This window comes from Vigna radiata, chromosome 5 (genome assembly GCF_000741045.1).
Source record: "Vigna radiata var. radiata cultivar VC1973A chromosome 5, Vradiata_ver6, whole genome shotgun sequence".
Classification (NCBI taxonomy): Eukaryota; Viridiplantae; Streptophyta; class Magnoliopsida; order Fabales; family Fabaceae; genus Vigna; species Vigna radiata.
In genome coordinates, this window is record NC_028355.1 from 23,486,641 (window position 1) to 23,505,933 (window position 19,293).

Below are 19,293 nucleotides of genomic sequence, written 5' to 3' on the forward strand. Positions count from 1 at the left end.
AAATTCAGAATAGAACTATTGTCAAGAAAAAGTACAAGGAAAATGGAAAGGTGAATTAGAAGAAAATTACAATCATGACACAGTTTGCTGCCGTTTATATTGCCACCATTATACCCAAAGCAGTTAAAGGACAAGTCAAACTAAGGGCAAGCCCATAGAAAGATTTATCATGAAGGAGGAGACCTCTCTTTTCTTTTACCACTGATGCAAGTGGCATTGTTTTCATCGACTTGGGAATCCAAGCAGCTACTTACACCATTGGAAACAGTAGCGACAGCATCATGATCACTTGGCCGGGTAATGCAGAGCCAACATATCAAAGACTCACTGCTAGTGCCCGGTGCTAGCGGTACATGCCAATAACCTTTTTCCGATTCCTGAAACATTTCAAGAACAGCATTTAGCAACAGTGGTCAAGAAACAAAGTTCTGAATTTGAGGAGGCATGGTATACAAACATTTTGGATGCTGGAAGTATTTAGGATTTTTATGTTTGCAAGCTCAGTTTAGATGCCACATGAATAATTCCAATGCTCTTATACAACTTGTTATGTTTCACTAATAACAATCATCAGATATACAACTTCAATTTCCAAACATACAACTTCACCGGTTTCTACGCTATTTTTGTAATATGAAACTAATTTAGGATTTTGTCACACAGAACAGAATGCAGGCGCATCCCAGAAGGAACAGTAGAGTGGTCACTCCAAGCATTACCTGGATAACCAATGAATACGATGGAGGCATCTGAAGCTTTAGGTTTCCTTTAATAAAAGTGTAGTGAACCTATATACAAAGAAAACAAGATAACTAGTAAAGAAAAAGAAGGGTAAGCCATATAAATCTTGAATATACATATTACATGTTGGACTATACACAGAAGAACCTTAACAGCTCGAAACGGAATCAACTATTCCTATGTCAAACATAGGAAAATGTCCTAAAGGGAATAACAAACAATTTAAAATTATGCATAACTTTTTTTTCACAAAAAATACACACACCCCTCCCGGAAAAATCCCAATCCCACATAAAACAGGTACAATAAAATTTAATTAACACAAAATCATAATATCCAAATGAAAAATCTCCTGAACTAACCTTAGGAGTAATCAATTTCAGAAAAGTGCCCAAACATGACACAGATATAATAAAATTTTACAACTTAAATTTATAGGGAAAAAGATCCCATAGAAGACCCATTTTTGTGAATAGGCAACAACTCACTCATATATTGCTAAAGTAACCAAAGCCAGAAAAATAAATAACTTACCTGATGTCTTTCTTTCCACAGGTTAAAAAAGTTGCTTCCTATGAGTTCAAATATGTGATCTCGCATTTCATCATTTGTCACAAGCAAGCACCTAAGTTTTACAGCTGCAAAGAGCCAATACCTGCAACCCAAAAGATTAATATATAAGTAAATGAGTGATTAAACTTAACAGATTGAAACTAAATTTTAAAAATACATATGAATCCGTACCAAACAGAAAATAAAAATGTTATAACATATTCATGAAAAAACACAAGAATTTTGACTAAATTAACTATTAAATATTTGAACCTCCAAAAGTTACAATCGTTTACATTTTAGTACTGAAAAAGTTTAGCTTTCACTTAGACCTTCTCAGTTATTCAAGTCTATGTCCACTTTGGTTTCACCAAGAGCTTCAGCTGTCTAATGCAGAAACATATCATATACGGGACATTGAATGTGAGTTAAGTCCCACACAAGATTACACATATTGCATAGATAACATGATAAATTCAAGTTCTAAATGCATACACACAAAACTGAATGCCAACAACTAATGTAATGACAGTTGAAAAAAAAAATAAGGGGCCGAAAGAAAGTGAATATTTTTAAGACCAAATAGTAAATAATCATTTCTGAATGTACTTTAAATAAACAGTCAAACAGATCAAGAAACGATATTGTTGTCCAAAGATTAACAGTGAAAAACAAATGCAATGTTTAAGACATTTATTTGGAAATTTACCAATCATCATTGGACCCATTAGGAGTTGTATACAGTGCACCATTATTCACCCACTCCTCCACCAATTTCCTGCTGGAAGGATTTTCCATCAGCCCTCTTAGGCGCTTGTTGTGCAGCACAACGAGCGGCCATTTATTCCCACTTTGATTGTAAAGTTCTTTTACAACACAATCAAGCTGCACTATTACAAAATCAACAATACAACCACAATTAGCTGCAAAAGCAATCCAGCAAAATTATCAGGCAAGAGCAATAAACATACATAACTTGTTCAGACAGTAAAATTAAAGGAACTCTATAACTTAGGAATACAACCTGAGAAATGCTAAATCCACCATCAGCAAAATTTTGTTTGTAGAGCCCAACATTTGCTCCATCCACTATAGCTTCATAAGAGTCATGTTTTTCAAGCCAGGCCTGTAAGGGATCAACCACAAGTATCAAAACCGAGCTATTATAGCTAGACTAACAATATCAAGAGTAAATAATGGATGCATCAATATTGTAAAGGGTTTTTATACGAAAGTAATCCAATCATAAATTGTCTTGCATATTAAGTTTGTTGACTTTAACAATAACTACCCTAAAAAAGTCATACCTATCAAGATTCCTGATTGATACCTACCTAGCACAGAAACTAAACTCTAACAATAATATATCATCATTCATCTCATTTAAAATTGTGTTGCATTGCAATGAATGGAGAGATCAGCAACACCTGAAATTCACTAAAATTGGCCTTGACCTCTCGTTCCAAGGCCAAGCCAGCAACAGACACTGCAAACTTCTCCGTCTCCGCGTCATCGATATCAACGCAAACCAATTGCTCCCCACAACAACAACAATGTCCATCAGCACCAACACTCGTTCTGCTGACGGCCCAATCCCCTTTACCAACCCATCCCTGACCATGCCACCCTCCCCCATTCCGCAAAACCCCCTCTTTGACCCGCCCCACATCAAATTCCACCTCACCAACCTCAGAGGCCTTGGCACCACAAAACCACTCCTCAACAACCACCGCAGTGGACTCACTAACACACCTCACACAGCTTCTAAGCTTATGCAAATACTCATACACCTTGTCCGCTCTACCACTCCGCGCACTCACCTTCAAAAGCGCGGCGAGTTCCGCCTCCTCCAAACTCACCCCAACGCCATTCATGTGCTCCTCTACCTCGTAGGCCTTATCTGCGTCTAGCATTTCACAGAAACAAAACAACGCAGGATCGTAGGTTCGCAGCCTCGGGGTAGCGTTGTTGTACTTGCCCATGTCCTTCACTAACTCGAAGGCATAATCGGCGTCACCCTTGGCCGCAGCGAGGCGTGCAACGGCGGTGACGGAGGCCTCATTGGGAACGACGCCGAGAGCGGACATGTGGCGGAAGGCGCCAAAACCGTAATCAAGTGCGGTGGTTTTGAGCGATGGGTCGGCAACGGAGTTGGAGCAGAGGTAGAGGAGGGCATTGAAGTGGTGTTGGTTGAGGCGCGTGTTGTTCAAAACAGCATTGTCATAGAGGGATATGGCACCTCGCAGGTCCTTAGTCTTGGAACACGAGTTGAGTTCAAATTGGAACTTTGCCTCAGGATTTTGACTGGTTTTCTTCTTCTTCTTTGGATTCTCCATTGAAGCGCAAGACTGAGAAATTGGTCCAAAATCTTGGTGATAAATGGACAAAAGACACTATCTTTCTTCCACTCTGCTTGCTGCAAATTCAAAAGAAGAAAGAAGTTTGAATTTGGGGACAGCGAAATGAGAAGAGAACTTCACCCGCTATGCCCAAAACTCACAAATCCCTGGTTCTGAACCTCCCAAAGTACAGTGAAACCCAGACAGTAAAAACAGAAATTTTAAGGGTTCTGCAATTTTCCTCAAAGGGTGAAAAACCTAAATTGAAGAACAAGGGTGAAAAACAAAATTTTCAGAAATCACTGCAAATGTAAAAAGTGATGGTTAAAAATACTGCAATATATAAAAATAATTATTATCGGAACTCACCTTAATTGTAGATATTTTTATTTTGTCCATAAAATTTACTATTATTTTTCGTTGTTGTTATCAACATGGATGTTACTTATATTCTGGTTTAAGCATGTTCTCAATTTTGCATTATTTTTTCACTTATTTTAATGTGTTTAAAAATAACTTTTGTTTATTTTACGTATTACTGAAGTTATTTTTCTTTTCATTTTTTTCCTATATAAACAATGCTCAAAACCATTAAATTGTATAATATATTAGGCTAGATGACTTTGTAAAAAGAATGAAAATAATAAAATGTGTGATTCAAAACGTATTTGATATTTGTGTTTCCTTTATTACAAAACAGAATGTGATTAAGATTCAAAATTTCCATATAAATTACCATATAAAAACAATTTAAAGTGCAGCAATGTGCCATAGAAAACAATATACCTTCAAAATATCCATTCATATAAATTTGATAATAAAATATTTTACTATCATATTAATTTGATCCAGAAATAAAAGTTAATGAAAAAAATTAAGTTAAGTTAAAGTAAAGAAAAATGAATGATTTAACCTAACTAATTATTTTATATTTTATATCCGTCTGAAATAAAAATAGATTACTAATTAATTATTAAATTTATCAAATAAGTTATGTAATTTAATAATTTAATTTAACTGTCATCCAGATTTTTATTTTCTTAAATTTCTTGTTGTTTCTTTTTATTTTATCTTTTTTAAAATATAATTTATAAGATAATTTTTGTTTTGGTTCGTGAATAAAAAAAGAGTGGGCTTGGAAGAAGGCAGTCAGATTAAAATTGGGTTTGAGAAAGAAGGTGGACTGGCCCAAATCAAAGTCGGAAAATAGAAGTAAAATCAACCAAGAAGATCGGCGATTGCAGAAGAAAGCACACAGAAAACACAAAAGGGTAACGGAGACATAAGCTTAGGAATAACGCACCCAACACAAAATAAGGACACGGATCAATGACATGGCAATAAATTTAAATTCCCGCCTAAACCCCTGACCCCTTTGATTTTCATTTCGTTTGCAATTGAATTTCAATTTCTGATTTCTGAATGAGCTTAATATCTCCCCGCATATGTGCCTAGCCTTATGTCATAGTATATCATATCATTCCCTTATCTTTCTCTCTCTTCTTCTCTCCACCCAAACCCTAACTCCCAACCTTATTCCACTCTCTCCCTACGTAATTCCTTCAATTTTTTTCAATTTTTCATCAATTTTTCGTCGTTTTCATCGATCTTCCGTGACTTCAAACCAAAAAACTAACCTCCTTGTGTTACTGCAGCATCCGCCATGAAAGGAGGCAAGTCAAAAACCGAATCTAAGAGAGGCGATGCCAAGTAAGTTTCATTTATTTTATTTTTATCCTATCTTCAGTTGTTTTGTATTGTTTATATGCCTACGATATGTTTCCTGCAGCGAAATATACAACAAAGTTATAATTTAAGACTTTCTGGATCTCAGATCTGAGATCTCTGTTGATTTTCGATTTCATTGATTTTGCTCCGAATTTCAGACTTGCTGTGAATAAGAAGGGTGCGCCAGCCAAGGCCAGGAAACCCGCAGGCAAGGGCAAGGCTGCTAAAGACCCTAACAAGCCAAAGAGGCCTCCCAGTGCTTTCTTTGTTTTCATGTAATTTTTAAATATTTTGTTTTGTTCTTTCCTGTTATTCATGCATGCGGTGTATTTTTCATGCGGTTAAACTTTTATAGTTGTCCAATGAAAAATTGCCTGTTTATGTATATTTGATAATTTTGCTTGTTTGCTATGGATTTGTTTTTTTTTTTTTGGTTAAATATAAAGTAGAAAAAACATGCATGATGATTATCTTATATCCTGGATATGCACCTTGAAGGCTCAATATATTTATCTGGTGCATTTTCTTTTAACACGATGTTGTACACTTCTTCTGTGTTTGGTTTCTTATAATATCTTTATCATTAAAGGGAGGAGTTTAGGAAACAATTTAACAAGGAACATCCTGACAACAAAGCCGTGTCTGCTGTAAGTGACTTTTATTGTTGTATTTTTGTGTTTATGCAGTACAGACCTAGTTATCTTTCAGCTGTCTGACTTTAATTGAACATTCCAGGTGGGAAAAGCTGCCGGAGCAAAATGGAAGTCATTGTCTGATGCTGTATGTAGTCGACTGTTTATTGATCATAAATTGTAAACTGAAATAAGTTTGAACATATTATTGAAATGTTGGGTGATTGTTCAGGAAAAAGCACCATATGTGGCAAAGTCTGAGAAAAGAAAGGTGGAGTATGAGAAAAGCATGAGAGCCTACAACAAGAAACAGGTTGATGTATATTTGATAAAGTTTTTTATTATAGCAATACCTAGTTGGTGATATGATTCATTAGATGTGCTTTTTATTGTTCTCATGTGCTTCTGTTTTTGTTGGATGTTGTCAGTCGGAAGGTCCTACTGGTGGAGATGAAGAAGAGTCTGAGAAGTCAGTATCTGAGGTGAATGATGAGGATGATGATGAGGAGGGCAGTGCCGAGGTTTTTATATTTATTCTTTTTCCACCTTTCTCTTATTGGTTATGGTATCTATTTGCTTCGTCTTTACTTGGTGTTGTTTTTTTGTTTTTGTTTTTCCGTGCAGGAGGAAGATGATGATTAGAAAGTGGACCGATAACCATTTATGTAGGTTTTGATGATTTTGATCATCTTTTGTAGGTGGTCTGGTCATTTCCTGATAAACAAACATGTTTCTTGCTTCCAGAAAATATTTCTCTGCTCCCTCCGTAAATTTGTTTTGTCTGTCCAAAACGTGAATAGTTGAAAGATGGGAGATCTTTATTTGTACTTCTAAATCCAACTGTTTAGTTAAGGGGTGTTTATCTTTTGTAGAGCATTTAGTTTGATTTAGTTTTCTTGTTGAAATCTGGTTAAGTTTGTATGAATATAATTGGCTTATCATCCCTTTTCTGCTGTATATATACACGTATGCTATGACGCGTCAGACCTTCATTAATGCTGCTTTGATGTGTGTGTTTATTTGTTTTTGATTTTATTGTATGCTTGATTTGATCTGGGTGTTGTGTTCTGCTGTACAGTTGTGTGGAGGAATGTTACTGTACTTTTGACTTTCCCAAATGGAAGTTGAACTGTGTTAAAAAACCGTGTTTTGCTGTCAACAGTGAATTATAATCAGCATTCTTCAAAATGCATTTGATAAAACTTAATTGAAATTTTAGAATCTTTGGAGATCTTCTATTATGCAAACAGTTTATATATATATATATATATATATATATGACATTTTCTGATGTGTTGAAAGTATAAAGAACTTGTAATTTTTTAACTATTTAACTGTTTTTTGTTATTCAAAATGTGCCAGTTGCATAATTCATATTATCGTCTTAGAATTAGGAGTTTCTTTCCTTTGCAACTGATTTTTTAAAATAGTTAATTTGTAATATTTTTTCTAGTCTTGTAATGCATTGTATACCTGTCTTACTGTTTCTATTTTGAATGCAAAACCTTGATTTGTTGTCCTGTCTTAATGTATATTCTGATTTTCGATTCTTTGTTTTTTTTAATAGATGTTTAATTATTTTTTATTATTCAATTGAATTTTTATTTTTTTTAGTTTAAATTCTTTTTTGATTTAAAATTATTAGTGATTTTTGAATTTATAGAAGTGTTTTAAAGCATTATTTTAAATTATTTGGATATTAGAAACAGTTATTAGAACATTTTTCATTTATGAATTTTTACATTTGGTTTGCATAATTGAATTTTATTAGTTACCGTTGTAAATAAATTTTATTAAATTTATTAGGGTAATATGACCGTTGGATATTAAAAATTTGATAATAGCTCATATATAAATTATATGGCTATTTAAAAATGCATCACCACAATATGATTGTTGAACTTGTTAATAAAGGTAAATTGTTTTAAGGCTTTTTCTGATATAAATAATTGAATTATATCAGTGCAAATAGTTTGGGTATATAAAAAATTAATTATGTATATTAATCGGAACTTAAATTAGATTGTATGATTTTTCTAATATTTCAAAAGTAAAGTAAAATTCTTTGTATATCAGTCAACTCATGTAAGAATTTGTACAAAAAAGATTTTGTAAGAATCTTTTTGGAAATTCTTTTGATTTTATTTTTTAAAATTTAGTTATATCAAAATGGTTAAAATATCCTCATGTTTAATATATTTCATTTTTCATATTCTTACATTATTTATTATTTGTTTTTCATTTACTTGTTATTTTGAAGTTCAAAATTATATTATAATTTAATAAGTATGCCTTTATTATATTATAATTTAATAAGTATTTTATATGCGTCTGGTGTAATAATTGTTTTGATATCATTTTCAGCTATTTCAGATTTCGAATTGATAATAAAAGTAAATGAAACATATTATTATACTTACATATATTATTTGCTTACAGTTGACAAAGAATTAACTAGAACGTATCACTATTATTTTATTTATTGGTAGTTACAAAATAAATATATAGTGTTTTTGTTATGTTAATGAATAATAGTGTAAAGAAGATTGTGAGAAAAAAAAAAATTGTTACTTTAAACTATGCACAGCAAATATTATGGATCTCTTTGTATAGTTAGAAATTTATATTTACTAAAATTAGATACCAAATGAGCAATACAATCTATATTAGTAAAGCTATAGTTTAATTTATATTTTACTTATAAATGTCAAAATAAATTGGAATTATAAAAGAATAATTATGTTAAAGTAGTTTAAAATAGTTTGTTTATTTAATAATAATTTATTATAAAAAATTTAAGTTTTCTGGGAAAAATTGATTATATAATTCTTTTTGTAAAAAATGACCATTTGTATGATTTATATTTTATATTAAATTACATCTAGTTTTTACAAATTCTACCAACTTTCCAATTTTATTTGGTATTGAAGACGCAACATTATTTCAATTATATTTGAATTTCAATAATTATCTAGTTTATATTTTTTAAGAGTATTGTTTAGGTTTATGTGATGTTTTAATTTTATAAAATAAATTTTTAAATTTTATTTTTTTGGTTAACTTGATTATTTTATTTTTCTCCAGTATATATCAATATCAAGATTGTCATTATTTCAACTTTTGCTTATTTCACTAACTTCTAAAATAGCGTGTTTAATTCTTCAAACTTATACCATAAGTTTAAAATCATAAAAAATGATTCCTGACATCTAAAGTTTTAGACAAACTGAATGTCACTTTTATTGGGCAAGATAGTACTTTGAAACAACCAAATGAAAGAAAAATTTACCCAATATTTTTCATTTAAAAATTTTAACTTAAAAATAACTTAGCTAAAAGTCTAGGAAGATTTTCTGGATTATGAATTGTTTCATCACAAATTCTTTAATTCCTATCAAATATAAGAAATGTCTTTTGTGTTACATACTTCACTGTTTAAACATTCATACTGCTTAATCACATTCCTTAAATATTAGTTAAAACATTATAATGACTTATATTAACACAAACATATTCTCCAGTTCATCATGTTTTCTTTCTATTTCTTCCTTTCACCCCAGTCTACCTCAAAACAAGTTGAATATCTACATTGTGCTTTACATGTTGCATCCTACAAAAAATTCATAACCAGTTGAATGAAATTGGTGTAAGTCATTTTGCACAATGATACTATATGTATTAACACAGCTCTTTATTGAATAGACACATGTAATTATAATTTCATAGGCTGTTTCAGTGATCATGTTGAAGAAAAGGATAATCTGTATATCCAACTACAGGATCACTGCTGTAAAAAGTGCTTCTATCAGGCTTGTTCAATTCAGCATCAAGCTCAAATCTCTTAGGCAAATCTGGATTAGCCAAAAACAAGCGTCCATAAGCCACCAAATCAGCACCACCGTCAGCGACTACTTTGTTTCCACCACTCCTATTGTAACCTCCAGCCACAATAAAAGTTCCACCAAAAGCCTTTCTAATATCCGACAATGACACATTGGTATCACACTTCTCAAACATTGTAACCATCCTAGGTTCAATGACATGACAATAAAGAATGTTCAATTTTCTTAAGGATTGAGCCATGTAAATGCCAAGTGCTTGAGGATCAGAGTCTTTGCAATCACAGTAGTTAGCAAAAGGAGAGAGTCTAACACCAACTTTGTCTGATCCAACCTCCTTAATTATTGCCTCCACGACCATCAGTGGAAATCGACAACGGTTTTCTAAACTACCTCCAAATTCATCGTCTCTGTCGTTCACATGGTCTTTTAGGAACTGGTCAAGTAAGTATCCATTGGCTCCATGTATCTCCACACCATCAAAGCCTGAATAAATTTATATCAGTTTCGGTAGTATTTAGTATATCACTTGCATGCAGATAGTTTGAAGTTACATTTTGAATGAAAAACTAGAAACTGTTAAGCAAAGGTTGGTACCAGCTTCTATAGCATTTTTGGCTGCCATTCTGAAGTCATTGACAATCATAGGTATTTCATCTGTTCTGAGACGACGTGGAGAGGGGTATTTGGTGTTGCTTCCTTCAATTGCCTTGTTTGTGCTTGAAATTGGAGGTTGTCCATTTGGCTGATACACTGATCACTATATACTATCAGTGTTTATTACAGCATTCTCTTATGAATAATCATAATAATAACACGATGACACAACTTTACATTCATTTCTCTTCTTCCAATGCATACAAAAATGTTAAATGTGCTTGCATTATTAGTGTCAAGCTTGAAAATAGTTAATGAAAGTTGAAAATGAATATACTATATGTTGGAAGTCTCACATCGACCAGAGATAAAACCAATTTATAATATATAAGTGGGATGCAGACCTCACTTTACAAGTCGGTTTTGTGAGGTTGAGTTAGGCCTAAAACCCATTTCTAACACTATATAGCATTGTCATGTAAAGGTTTAGCGTTTTGCATAGGTATAAGTGATTAAATAGAAATAGAAATACCATAGTTGGAGACTCTTCCAGCATGCCAAAGTTGGCAAAAGAATATTCCCCCTTTCTCGTGAACAGCTCTCACAATTGGTTTCCATGCTTCCACTTGTTCTCTTGTCCAAATGCCTGGTGTATTTGGGTACCTTTAACAAGGAAAAATCATGGAACAAATCAAATAATCAAATATTCAGATATCAAAGCTTTTTGAGAAAAATACACAAAGAAATTAACAGAATGGAAGATCAGAATACCCTTGTGCAGTTTCTGACACTCCTGAGGCTTCTCCAATCAAAAGTCCACCCTTTGTTGTTCTTTGAGAATAATAGAGAGCAGCATGAGGCTGAGCCACGAAGTTGTAAGATCTTGTTCTTGTTAATGGTGCCAGAACAATCCTACACCATGGAACACACAAATCAAAACTACAAATACACAGAAACAATACAACTTGAGGAGACTAATTCAGCAAGTTTCTTACATTATAAACCATTCCTCTTCTACACACTGATAATGATGCTAATTTACCTGTGAGAAAGGTTGAATTTTCCCATCTTGAATGGGGTGAGAAGGGGTATAACTTCCCTTCCATTGATCACATCTTCCTTCTCTTCCACCATTGTGTTGTTCATTTCTTCTTTTCCCACCTTGGAAGTTCAGAATCTGTGATGGAATGTGTGGACTCTTGCTCTTCATTCTTATAGTAGCTGAAAAGAAAATATGAGCACCTTATGAAGCAATTCTCTTTAACTTTGCCTTGAGTTACTCAATTTGCATTTATTTGAACTATTATACCTTTTCTTTCTTTTTGTTGGAAAAATATCTCTTCTTTCTCTAGTATTAATTGTTTTGCACAGGATTTAAGTTTTTTTTTTTTTTTGTTTCTCGCATACTATTAATTATATATATACACTCCCCATGCGCAATGTTTTTCATAATAAATTTAAATATTAATCGGAATATTAAAAAATGGAAAATAGTTAAACGCATGTATGTTTATCGAATTTTTTTTGTCTCTTTTTTAAAATAATCACCTTTTTTTTTTTTACTTTTTGAGATGGTTTTTGATTGAAATAAAATACATATTTTTAGAATTTAGGTTAAAAGACACGGTTAAAATATGTTCAATTAATGAAGATACCGAGTTTATACTCTTAAAGTTCATTTATAGTTAATAATTGTACTATAGGCCTATACATAAAAAGATAAATAAACATAAAATTTGTATGCTACAAGTTATCATCACTCTTTCAATTGAAGATATTAGAGTTAATTGTCCTAATATTTGCTGATTTTTATTTTTTTTATTTTATTTTTTTGCTGATGGGTATCTTGTCAAGAATAATTGAAAGTGATTTTAGTATATTATATAATCATTGGTTTTAGTCATCCTCTATTGTTCTCCCTATTGATGTCCACTCCTATGAAACACGGTCTCATTCTCTTTTTAAATTATGCTCATTTTTTAATTTATCTTTTTATTTATTTTTTTCACTCACATACTTTAAATGGTTTTGTTGTGCATTGTATTTGTAGAGAAAAAAAAAACTTTAACTCTCTCTCTCATGTGAGTTGAGAATACCAATTCTTTATATGTGATTTTCCCATATTTAAACTCAAAATTATGTTTATGTAACTCACATGAGCTATTTCTTAACATATTGTGGTAAAAAAATTGTTGACATTAATGAAAAAAATAAAATAAATAAATATAATAGGAATGATTTGGTGGGGGTGAGAGAGAATTGAAAAAGTTGGAAGAAGAGTGGAGAAGGTCCTTTTTCTACCATATCTTTTTCTTTTATTATATTGGTATGTTGTGATAGGTCATAAGATTTGGGTGGAGAGTGAAAGCTTTCATGATATACTCCATTTATTTAGCATATCTTAATTAAGGATTTCAATGTTAATGTTATTTTTTCTTAGTGTTAATCTAATCTTTTAAAATTGGATGGTAAGGACTAATGACTCCATTGAAATGGATGCTTTTCCAATCCAATTTACCCTCTTTATTTATAGTTTGATATTTATAGTTTAAGGGTTTCTCCAATTGAAAAAAAATAATGTTTTTCAAATATTTTTTTAGAGGATAACATAGACAAATTTTTACCATCTATAAAATTTTAGAGCCCTTCATATAAAATATTTATAATATAAAATTATAATACCATTTAATTATACACCATTATAATGATTAGTGTAATTATTGTATTGATCTTTCATTGGTCAATGTCCACTTCCATCTTTAATATTTTCTTAAAGTAATTTTTGAAGTTAATTATTGATATAAAAAGTCTTAGTGTTCCCCAGCCTGTAGTTTTTTTTTTTAAATAAATATATTAAAAAAATTGAGTGCAAGAAATAATGAAGAAAAGGAAAATTTGGTATGGCGTGATAAAAAAAATGGTGGAAGAGCCACGGAATCTAAACTAATAATCACCGCAATTCTCCAACTAAAAACTAGCTTCTTCTTTCATTCCTCTCATATAAATGTTGACATTATTCTAAAAATATTCAAATACTTTATTCATTAAATTAAGTATTCACATGGTTGTTGGTAATATAAAAGAAAAAAACATATTATAAATTAAATGCAATAGTTATTTTCCTAATTTCCTAATTTTTAAGTTATAAATTATTTCTTGTAATTTATTTATTTTCATTACTATTTTTCATATTTAAATATTTGTTTTTGTTATCCTTGAGTTTTGTTTTGTTTATTATTATCCATTTGAATATTACAGACATAATTACTTATTACACTGATTTTAGTATTTGTTAATTTATATTTTAGCTTTTTAAACAATTTTAATTTCAAAATATTACAAAATAAATGTAACAATATTTTTAACTTATAAATAAATAATTTAAAATTTTTAAAATCAATAAAAATTAAATCTAATTAATACTCATTGGCTTAAATTAAAAAATACATATTCAAATAAAAAATATAGAATTTTAAAAAGTAAATTGAAATAATGAAAAATTAATTATTTGAACAAATATTATAATTATGAATACATGCTAAGTTATTTTTATTTTGAAAAGCAAATTTATTAGCTAACTTCAAATATATTTTTACTTCAATGAAGTTACTCACCAGCTCAAAATTTATAAACCAAAAGCTAACTTATTATGATTAATTTTACCACACAAACCTTAATTATTTTAACATGATTAAAAAAAGTTAGCAATTATGATTAAATGTTAAAGTTTTACTATTAAATATGTTTTTACTTTCTAAATTTAAATATAAACTTAAAACTCTCAAATTATATATTTTATGTCTCAAACTTTAAAAACAAATAAATAAATATAATTTTCTTAATTTAAATATGTTAATTGTTTTACATATTAAATAACATTTTAGATTAATAATATTAAATAAATGTAAATAATTCAAACGTCAACTTTACAAAAGTTATATTTATTTAATTTAAAAATGAAAATCAAATTTTATTAAAATTTAAAGGTTTAAACCTTTTTTGTCCCTAAGTTAACTTATGATGTTCAGTAGTCTCCACTTTTAAAAATGTCAACCTTAAAATGTATCAAATCAGTCAATGAACAATAAATTCGTGATTTGTTAATGAATAGGACTGATTTAATACATTTTTCATATCATAGGGGACTAAAGGTTGACATTTTTAAAAGCGGAGACTAAATTGAACATCAAAACTTAACTTAGAGACCAATAAAAGGTTTAAACCAAATTTAAAATATGAATAAATTCTAATTTTATATAAAAATTTAAAATTTTTAAAAAATTACATTCAATCAAAGTCAAATATCAAATTATCTGTGAAAAATGAATTATATTGGGCATTGTTTTTTAAATAACTTTTTTTAAAAAAAACAATGAATTTGTATTTTAGTGAAGAAGTTGGTCCAGACAAAAGACTCGTGCAAAAAAAAAAAAGGAAAGTATTGATGGATTTAGCAATGTTGAAAAGTGACGAATATGTTGAATTATTATAAATAGCAATCATAACATTATCTCCTCTTATTATTAAAAACACAATCCACTATGTCCAATAACTACACCCATGTCTACCCTTCTTTGAGCCACTACTTAATATATAACTATAATGTTTTCTAATTATATTTTTATATTATTCTTTATTTATTCTATTCAATTTAGAATATGAGATTCTTTTTTACTAAATATCTTTTTTGTTATTATATGAATAGTTTTATATCTACTGATAACTACTCTATCAACATAAAATAATTTTAATTATAATTTTAAGACTGATTGTGATTAACATAAAGGTTACCTTAACAATTACACCTAAATATTAATTAATTTACAACAAACAAGAAAAAATGATTATCAGCAAGTGGATTATAATTAAATCATTATTAATCTGAAAGTTTTAAAATTTATAAATATAAGGTTGAAATAAAAAAGTATTTAATTATTACCAAGTAGACTATAATTAAACTGTAGTTAATATGAAACTCATTATAAAATATATAAATACATGTTTAAAATAAAAGACGAGAGGCACTGGCACTAATGTTTTAAAAAATATGAAATAATGACTTAAAAAAATATCATATCCTTAAAAGAGTATATATATGATTGTTTAAAAATAAAAGGTTGGAAATTGTATATATATATATAAAAAATATTATTTTAAAAATTGTCAACCAAGCATGAAGGCAGAGGTTTCTCTAGAATAAGTTAAAATTAAAGAAATAGAAAAATGTTCATTTCATGACAGGAAAAAGTTATGACTATAACTGTGGACGTATCTTTGTGTGCCTCGGGAGATCTCAGAACACTTATTAATGGGCCTCGTGACGGGGGTTACTCCCTCTACCTCCCCAATTCTAACCCCCACCCCCCATTCCATTTTTAAGATTTGTTTTATTAGTTTACTTTTTATATTAATTTTCAGATATTTTAATAATGGAATTTATATGTTTTGATGTATTATTTTTTTAAATATATTTTTAACGTATAAATGGGAGAGTGAGAGTTGCAGAGAGCGTTTGGAGGAGGAGCGTTTCAAAAGCTTTGGTGGGGGTGGAGGTGGGAATACGAAGGAGAGGAATTTGAGTCTGTGTGTTTTGACTGAGGCAGACTGTAAAAGAGTAGGTTAACTTTAGTAAATAGGTATAAAACGGTAAAAATAAAAAAAAAACATAAAGATTAATTTTGTATTTAAAAAAAAATCCAAAAAAATTGGGGGGGTGGGGGTTGGAATTGGAGAGGTACAGGGAGTAACTTCCCCTCGTGACAGTATTAATGGGCTTAAACAGAAATGAAAATGGGCCTGTTTCACTGATTAATGGTTGGGTAATGATCCCTCCACCCTCCCGCCTACACCTCTTCAATATTTATTTTATTCCAAAAATATTTTAAATTAATTTAAACTTTACCATTTAACTTTTTATCCTTTTTAAAATCCTAAATTTTCATGCACCTCTTCATTATTCTCTTTCTCTCATTTTTCACTTTCTCTGCAGAGAATCCTACCCCTCCATTTTTAATTACTTTCTATCTTCCTCTCCTTTGTTAAACGTGTCAGTATCAAAATTAAAAACGATTCTCTTTATCTCTAAGCGGTTGGTTTTAAAATCTTGCTTCATAAAACATCCAAATAACATTAATCACTGCGTTACTACCAAAGTTGAATATTTTCAACATCAAAAATAATTTTGGTAAATAATGGTATAATATAACACCCCCGGATGCTTATTTCTGCATCTAGTTAACTTGTATACACAGCTCAACAACAATTTATAAAATGACAGTTTACTATCACAAATGCTAACTTGGCAGAAGCTGATTTCCCAAACCCAAAAATGCTAACCCTATCACAAATACCCAAAGCCGATTTCCTCAAGGATGGATGTCAACGTTTGTGGACGCACATCAATATCCGTTTGTCTCTTCAACGGAGGTCCATTTACGTCGACGGAAGTTGATATCGATTTAATTTAAGGACAAAAGAGGAATGGGGAGGTGCAGGAAGTGATGTGTGGAGGTGCAGAGAGTAACACTCTTAATGGTTAGAGACAATTGTAATTTGTAACGTTCTTTTAATCACAAAAGTTTATAGTAGTAGTTACATCCAAAAAAATTATGGTTGTTTCAGGTGTAAAGTGGTGTCAAGTGGTGAAGACCGGATGGATGGTGCCTGGAGCATTCCAAGTGGTGTGAAAGGACGGACGGTCTGTGAAGGCTGAATGTTTTTCCTGGTGTAGTAGGCTGAACAGTCTGAGAAGAAAGGGTGGTCACCTGTTGAAGGTTAAACGATCTCTTGTTGTTTCCTCGTGCTCCAAGTTGTTGGTTCTCCCTCCTCGCTCTCTAGGCCGGGTGGGCGGGTGTCTGTCAAAGAAACTTCGACGCTCAAGTCAGTTAAGTGACCAAATGGTAATATCAATGGATGAGAGTAATACATAATGTGCAACGAGTACAGTCTGGTCTGAAGACATACCTGAGACCTCTATTTATACTAGTTGTAATGGGCTTTTACCTTTCGTGGACCTGACGACGACCCAATCACGCCTTAACCTCCATTAGGGGCCTTAATCCGTTGTTATAGTTTATAATCTAATCAAATGGTCGCCCGATCTGATGAATAGTATGTCTTGGATGTCCCGGTTGCCTGTCTTAACGAGAACCGTTCGATCATCCTGAAAAGCCGTTCAGTTTTGGAAAAATAATGCTTAATAACACATTTTATAATAGTAAAAAATTTATAAAATAAATCATATAAAACAAATTATAAATGCTTTATCAAACAAAAATCAATTAACGTGATATTATCGGTGAGAAAATCCTATAAAGACCTTCTTCTACTAAAACTGATCTTCAGGTGAAATGATATTTATCAGACAACATTTTCAAGTAAAATGTTTTTTAATGAAAGAAAGTAAGCTTAAAGTTAAAAAAAAAAGAAAGAAAAGGAAAGGAGGCTAACCTGCGAGATTTGCGGTATTAGGCTAAATCGCGCAGTAAACTACGCTACTTTAAGGTTTGACTTGAGGTCTGAGGATGCTCTCTGTCTCTGCAAAATGCAATCCAATCCAAAACAAAACTGAGTCATTTTCTTGTTTGTGCAAAGAAAAAGGAGAAAGAAATGGAGGCAGAGCATCATCAAGATGCCTCAATCGCTATCGGAAGCCTTTACGTTAAAGTGATGACCGACGAACAAATGGAACTGCTGAGGCAACAGATATCTGTCTACGCCACCATCTGCGAACAGCTTGTTGAGATGCACAAAGCAATCACCACTCAACAGGACCTCGCAGGTTTTTCTAAGCTTCTTTTCTGAATCTAACTTTCACAACTCAAAACAGTGCATGTTATCGTTTCACCCTCCTTAGATAATGATCGGAAAACTGAGCGAACAAACACTTACTTTAAATAGAAAACGATGGTTACAGGTTATATTATTTTTATTTGATGTGGGACTTAATTTCATAAAATTATTGCACTGTGGTAGTAATTTTAAGATCTGCAATTTGACAGAGGATTGTGTGATGTTTTGGGTCAGGACTGAGGCTGGGTAATTTGTACTGTGATCCGTTGATGGCGTGTTCTGGACACAAGATAACTGCGAGGCAGCGTTGGACTCCAACGCCTCTGCAACTTCAAATTCTGGAGCGAATTTTTGATGAGGGAAATGGCACTCCAAGCAAGCAGAAGATCAAGGAGATAACAATTGAACTGGGGCAACATGGTCAAATATCAGAGACAAATGTGTATAACTGGTTCCAGAACAGAAGGGCTCGTTCAAAGAGGAAGCAACTCGCTCCCGCAGCAAATGTTGCAGAGCCAGAAACCGAGACGGAAGTCGATTCTCCGAGAGAGAAAAAGATACGCGCCGCCGAGAGCGTTCAGGTTGTTCAACCCTTTGAGAATTCATCACCTCATAGGATCAAGGACATGTACATCCACAGTCCTGACTTAGGTATTATTAATTAATCTTTGAATTATTAGGATAATTAATTTTCATTAAACATTCATACAAAAATTAATAACATGATCGATTTGTTTATGCAGGATTTGAGCAATTGATGAGTAAAATAGATGTTGCAGGCTGCTACGGCTCTTATTTTCTTTGACAAAATCTGTGGAATGCATGGGTTCAAGATATTTCATATATAACATTAGTTATTTCATGTTATTTTAAATATCAGTATAGTTTACTTATAATGACACCTGGCAAGAAGAGATAATTATTCCTTCTTCATGGAATCAGAATTTAGTAATTATTCCGTCTTTACAATTTCATCATTTTTCTTTTTCATTGATTAATGCCGATGGTCATTAGAAAAAAATAAAATAACCATGTCGTCTTTTTCTAAACATTTTATTTTTCTATTCACACGAA

General features: G+C 31.3%; 4 protein-coding genes and 1 long non-coding RNA gene across 5 annotated transcripts; 2 read left to right on the forward strand and 3 right to left on the reverse strand.

Annotated features, from left to right (window-relative positions):
• Positions 1-137: 137 nt before the first annotated feature.
• Positions 138-3,835, reverse strand: LOC106759818 (proteinaceous RNase P 3-like). Its single transcript, XM_014643164.2, has 6 exons — positions 2,721-3,835; positions 2,318-2,419; positions 2,003-2,178; positions 1,276-1,396; positions 720-788; positions 138-377 (listed from the first exon to the last, which is right to left on the reverse strand). The coding sequence occupies exons 1-6, from the start codon at positions 3,627-3,629 to the stop codon at positions 168-170; spliced, it is 1,587 nt and encodes a 528-aa protein (XP_014498650.1). The 5' UTR covers positions 3,630-3,835; the 3' UTR covers positions 138-167.
• A 1,188-nt stretch (positions 3,836-5,023) lies between these two features.
• Positions 5,024-6,984, forward strand: LOC106759646 (HMG1/2-like protein). The gene is made up of 8 exons (XM_014642928.2): positions 5,024-5,185; positions 5,288-5,342; positions 5,519-5,635; positions 5,950-6,007; positions 6,096-6,140; positions 6,225-6,305; positions 6,421-6,513; positions 6,617-6,984. The coding sequence occupies exons 2-8, from the start codon at positions 5,296-5,298 to the stop codon at positions 6,632-6,634; spliced, it is 459 nt and encodes a 152-aa protein (XP_014498414.1). The 5' UTR covers positions 5,024-5,185; positions 5,288-5,295; the 3' UTR covers positions 6,635-6,984.
• A 2,682-nt stretch (positions 6,985-9,666) lies between these two features.
• Positions 9,667-11,641, reverse strand: LOC106760886 (putative 12-oxophytodienoate reductase 11). Its single transcript, XM_014644325.2, has 5 exons — positions 11,471-11,641; positions 11,200-11,340; positions 10,961-11,091; positions 10,429-10,584; positions 9,667-10,317 (listed from the first exon to the last, which is right to left on the reverse strand). Exons 1-5 carry the CDS (start codon positions 11,572-11,574, stop codon positions 9,725-9,727), a joined length of 1,125 nt encoding a protein of 374 aa, XP_014499811.1. The 5' UTR covers positions 11,575-11,641; the 3' UTR covers positions 9,667-9,724.
• Positions 11,642-16,877: 5,236 nt separating this feature from the next.
• On the reverse strand, positions 16,878-18,196 carry LOC111241625. The gene is made up of 3 exons (XR_002667639.1): positions 18,088-18,196; positions 17,878-17,964; positions 16,878-17,590 (listed from the first exon to the last, which is right to left on the reverse strand). It is a non-coding gene; the product is annotated as an uncharacterized LOC111241625 (long non-coding RNA).
• Positions 17,909-19,181, forward strand: LOC106761472 (WUSCHEL-related homeobox 13). The gene is made up of 3 exons (XM_014645025.2): positions 17,909-18,208; positions 18,454-18,870; positions 18,963-19,181. Exons 1-3 carry the CDS (start codon positions 18,037-18,039, stop codon positions 19,022-19,024), a joined length of 651 nt encoding a protein of 216 aa, XP_014500511.1. The 5' UTR covers positions 17,909-18,036; the 3' UTR covers positions 19,025-19,181.
• Positions 19,182-19,293: the final 112 nt, after the last annotated feature.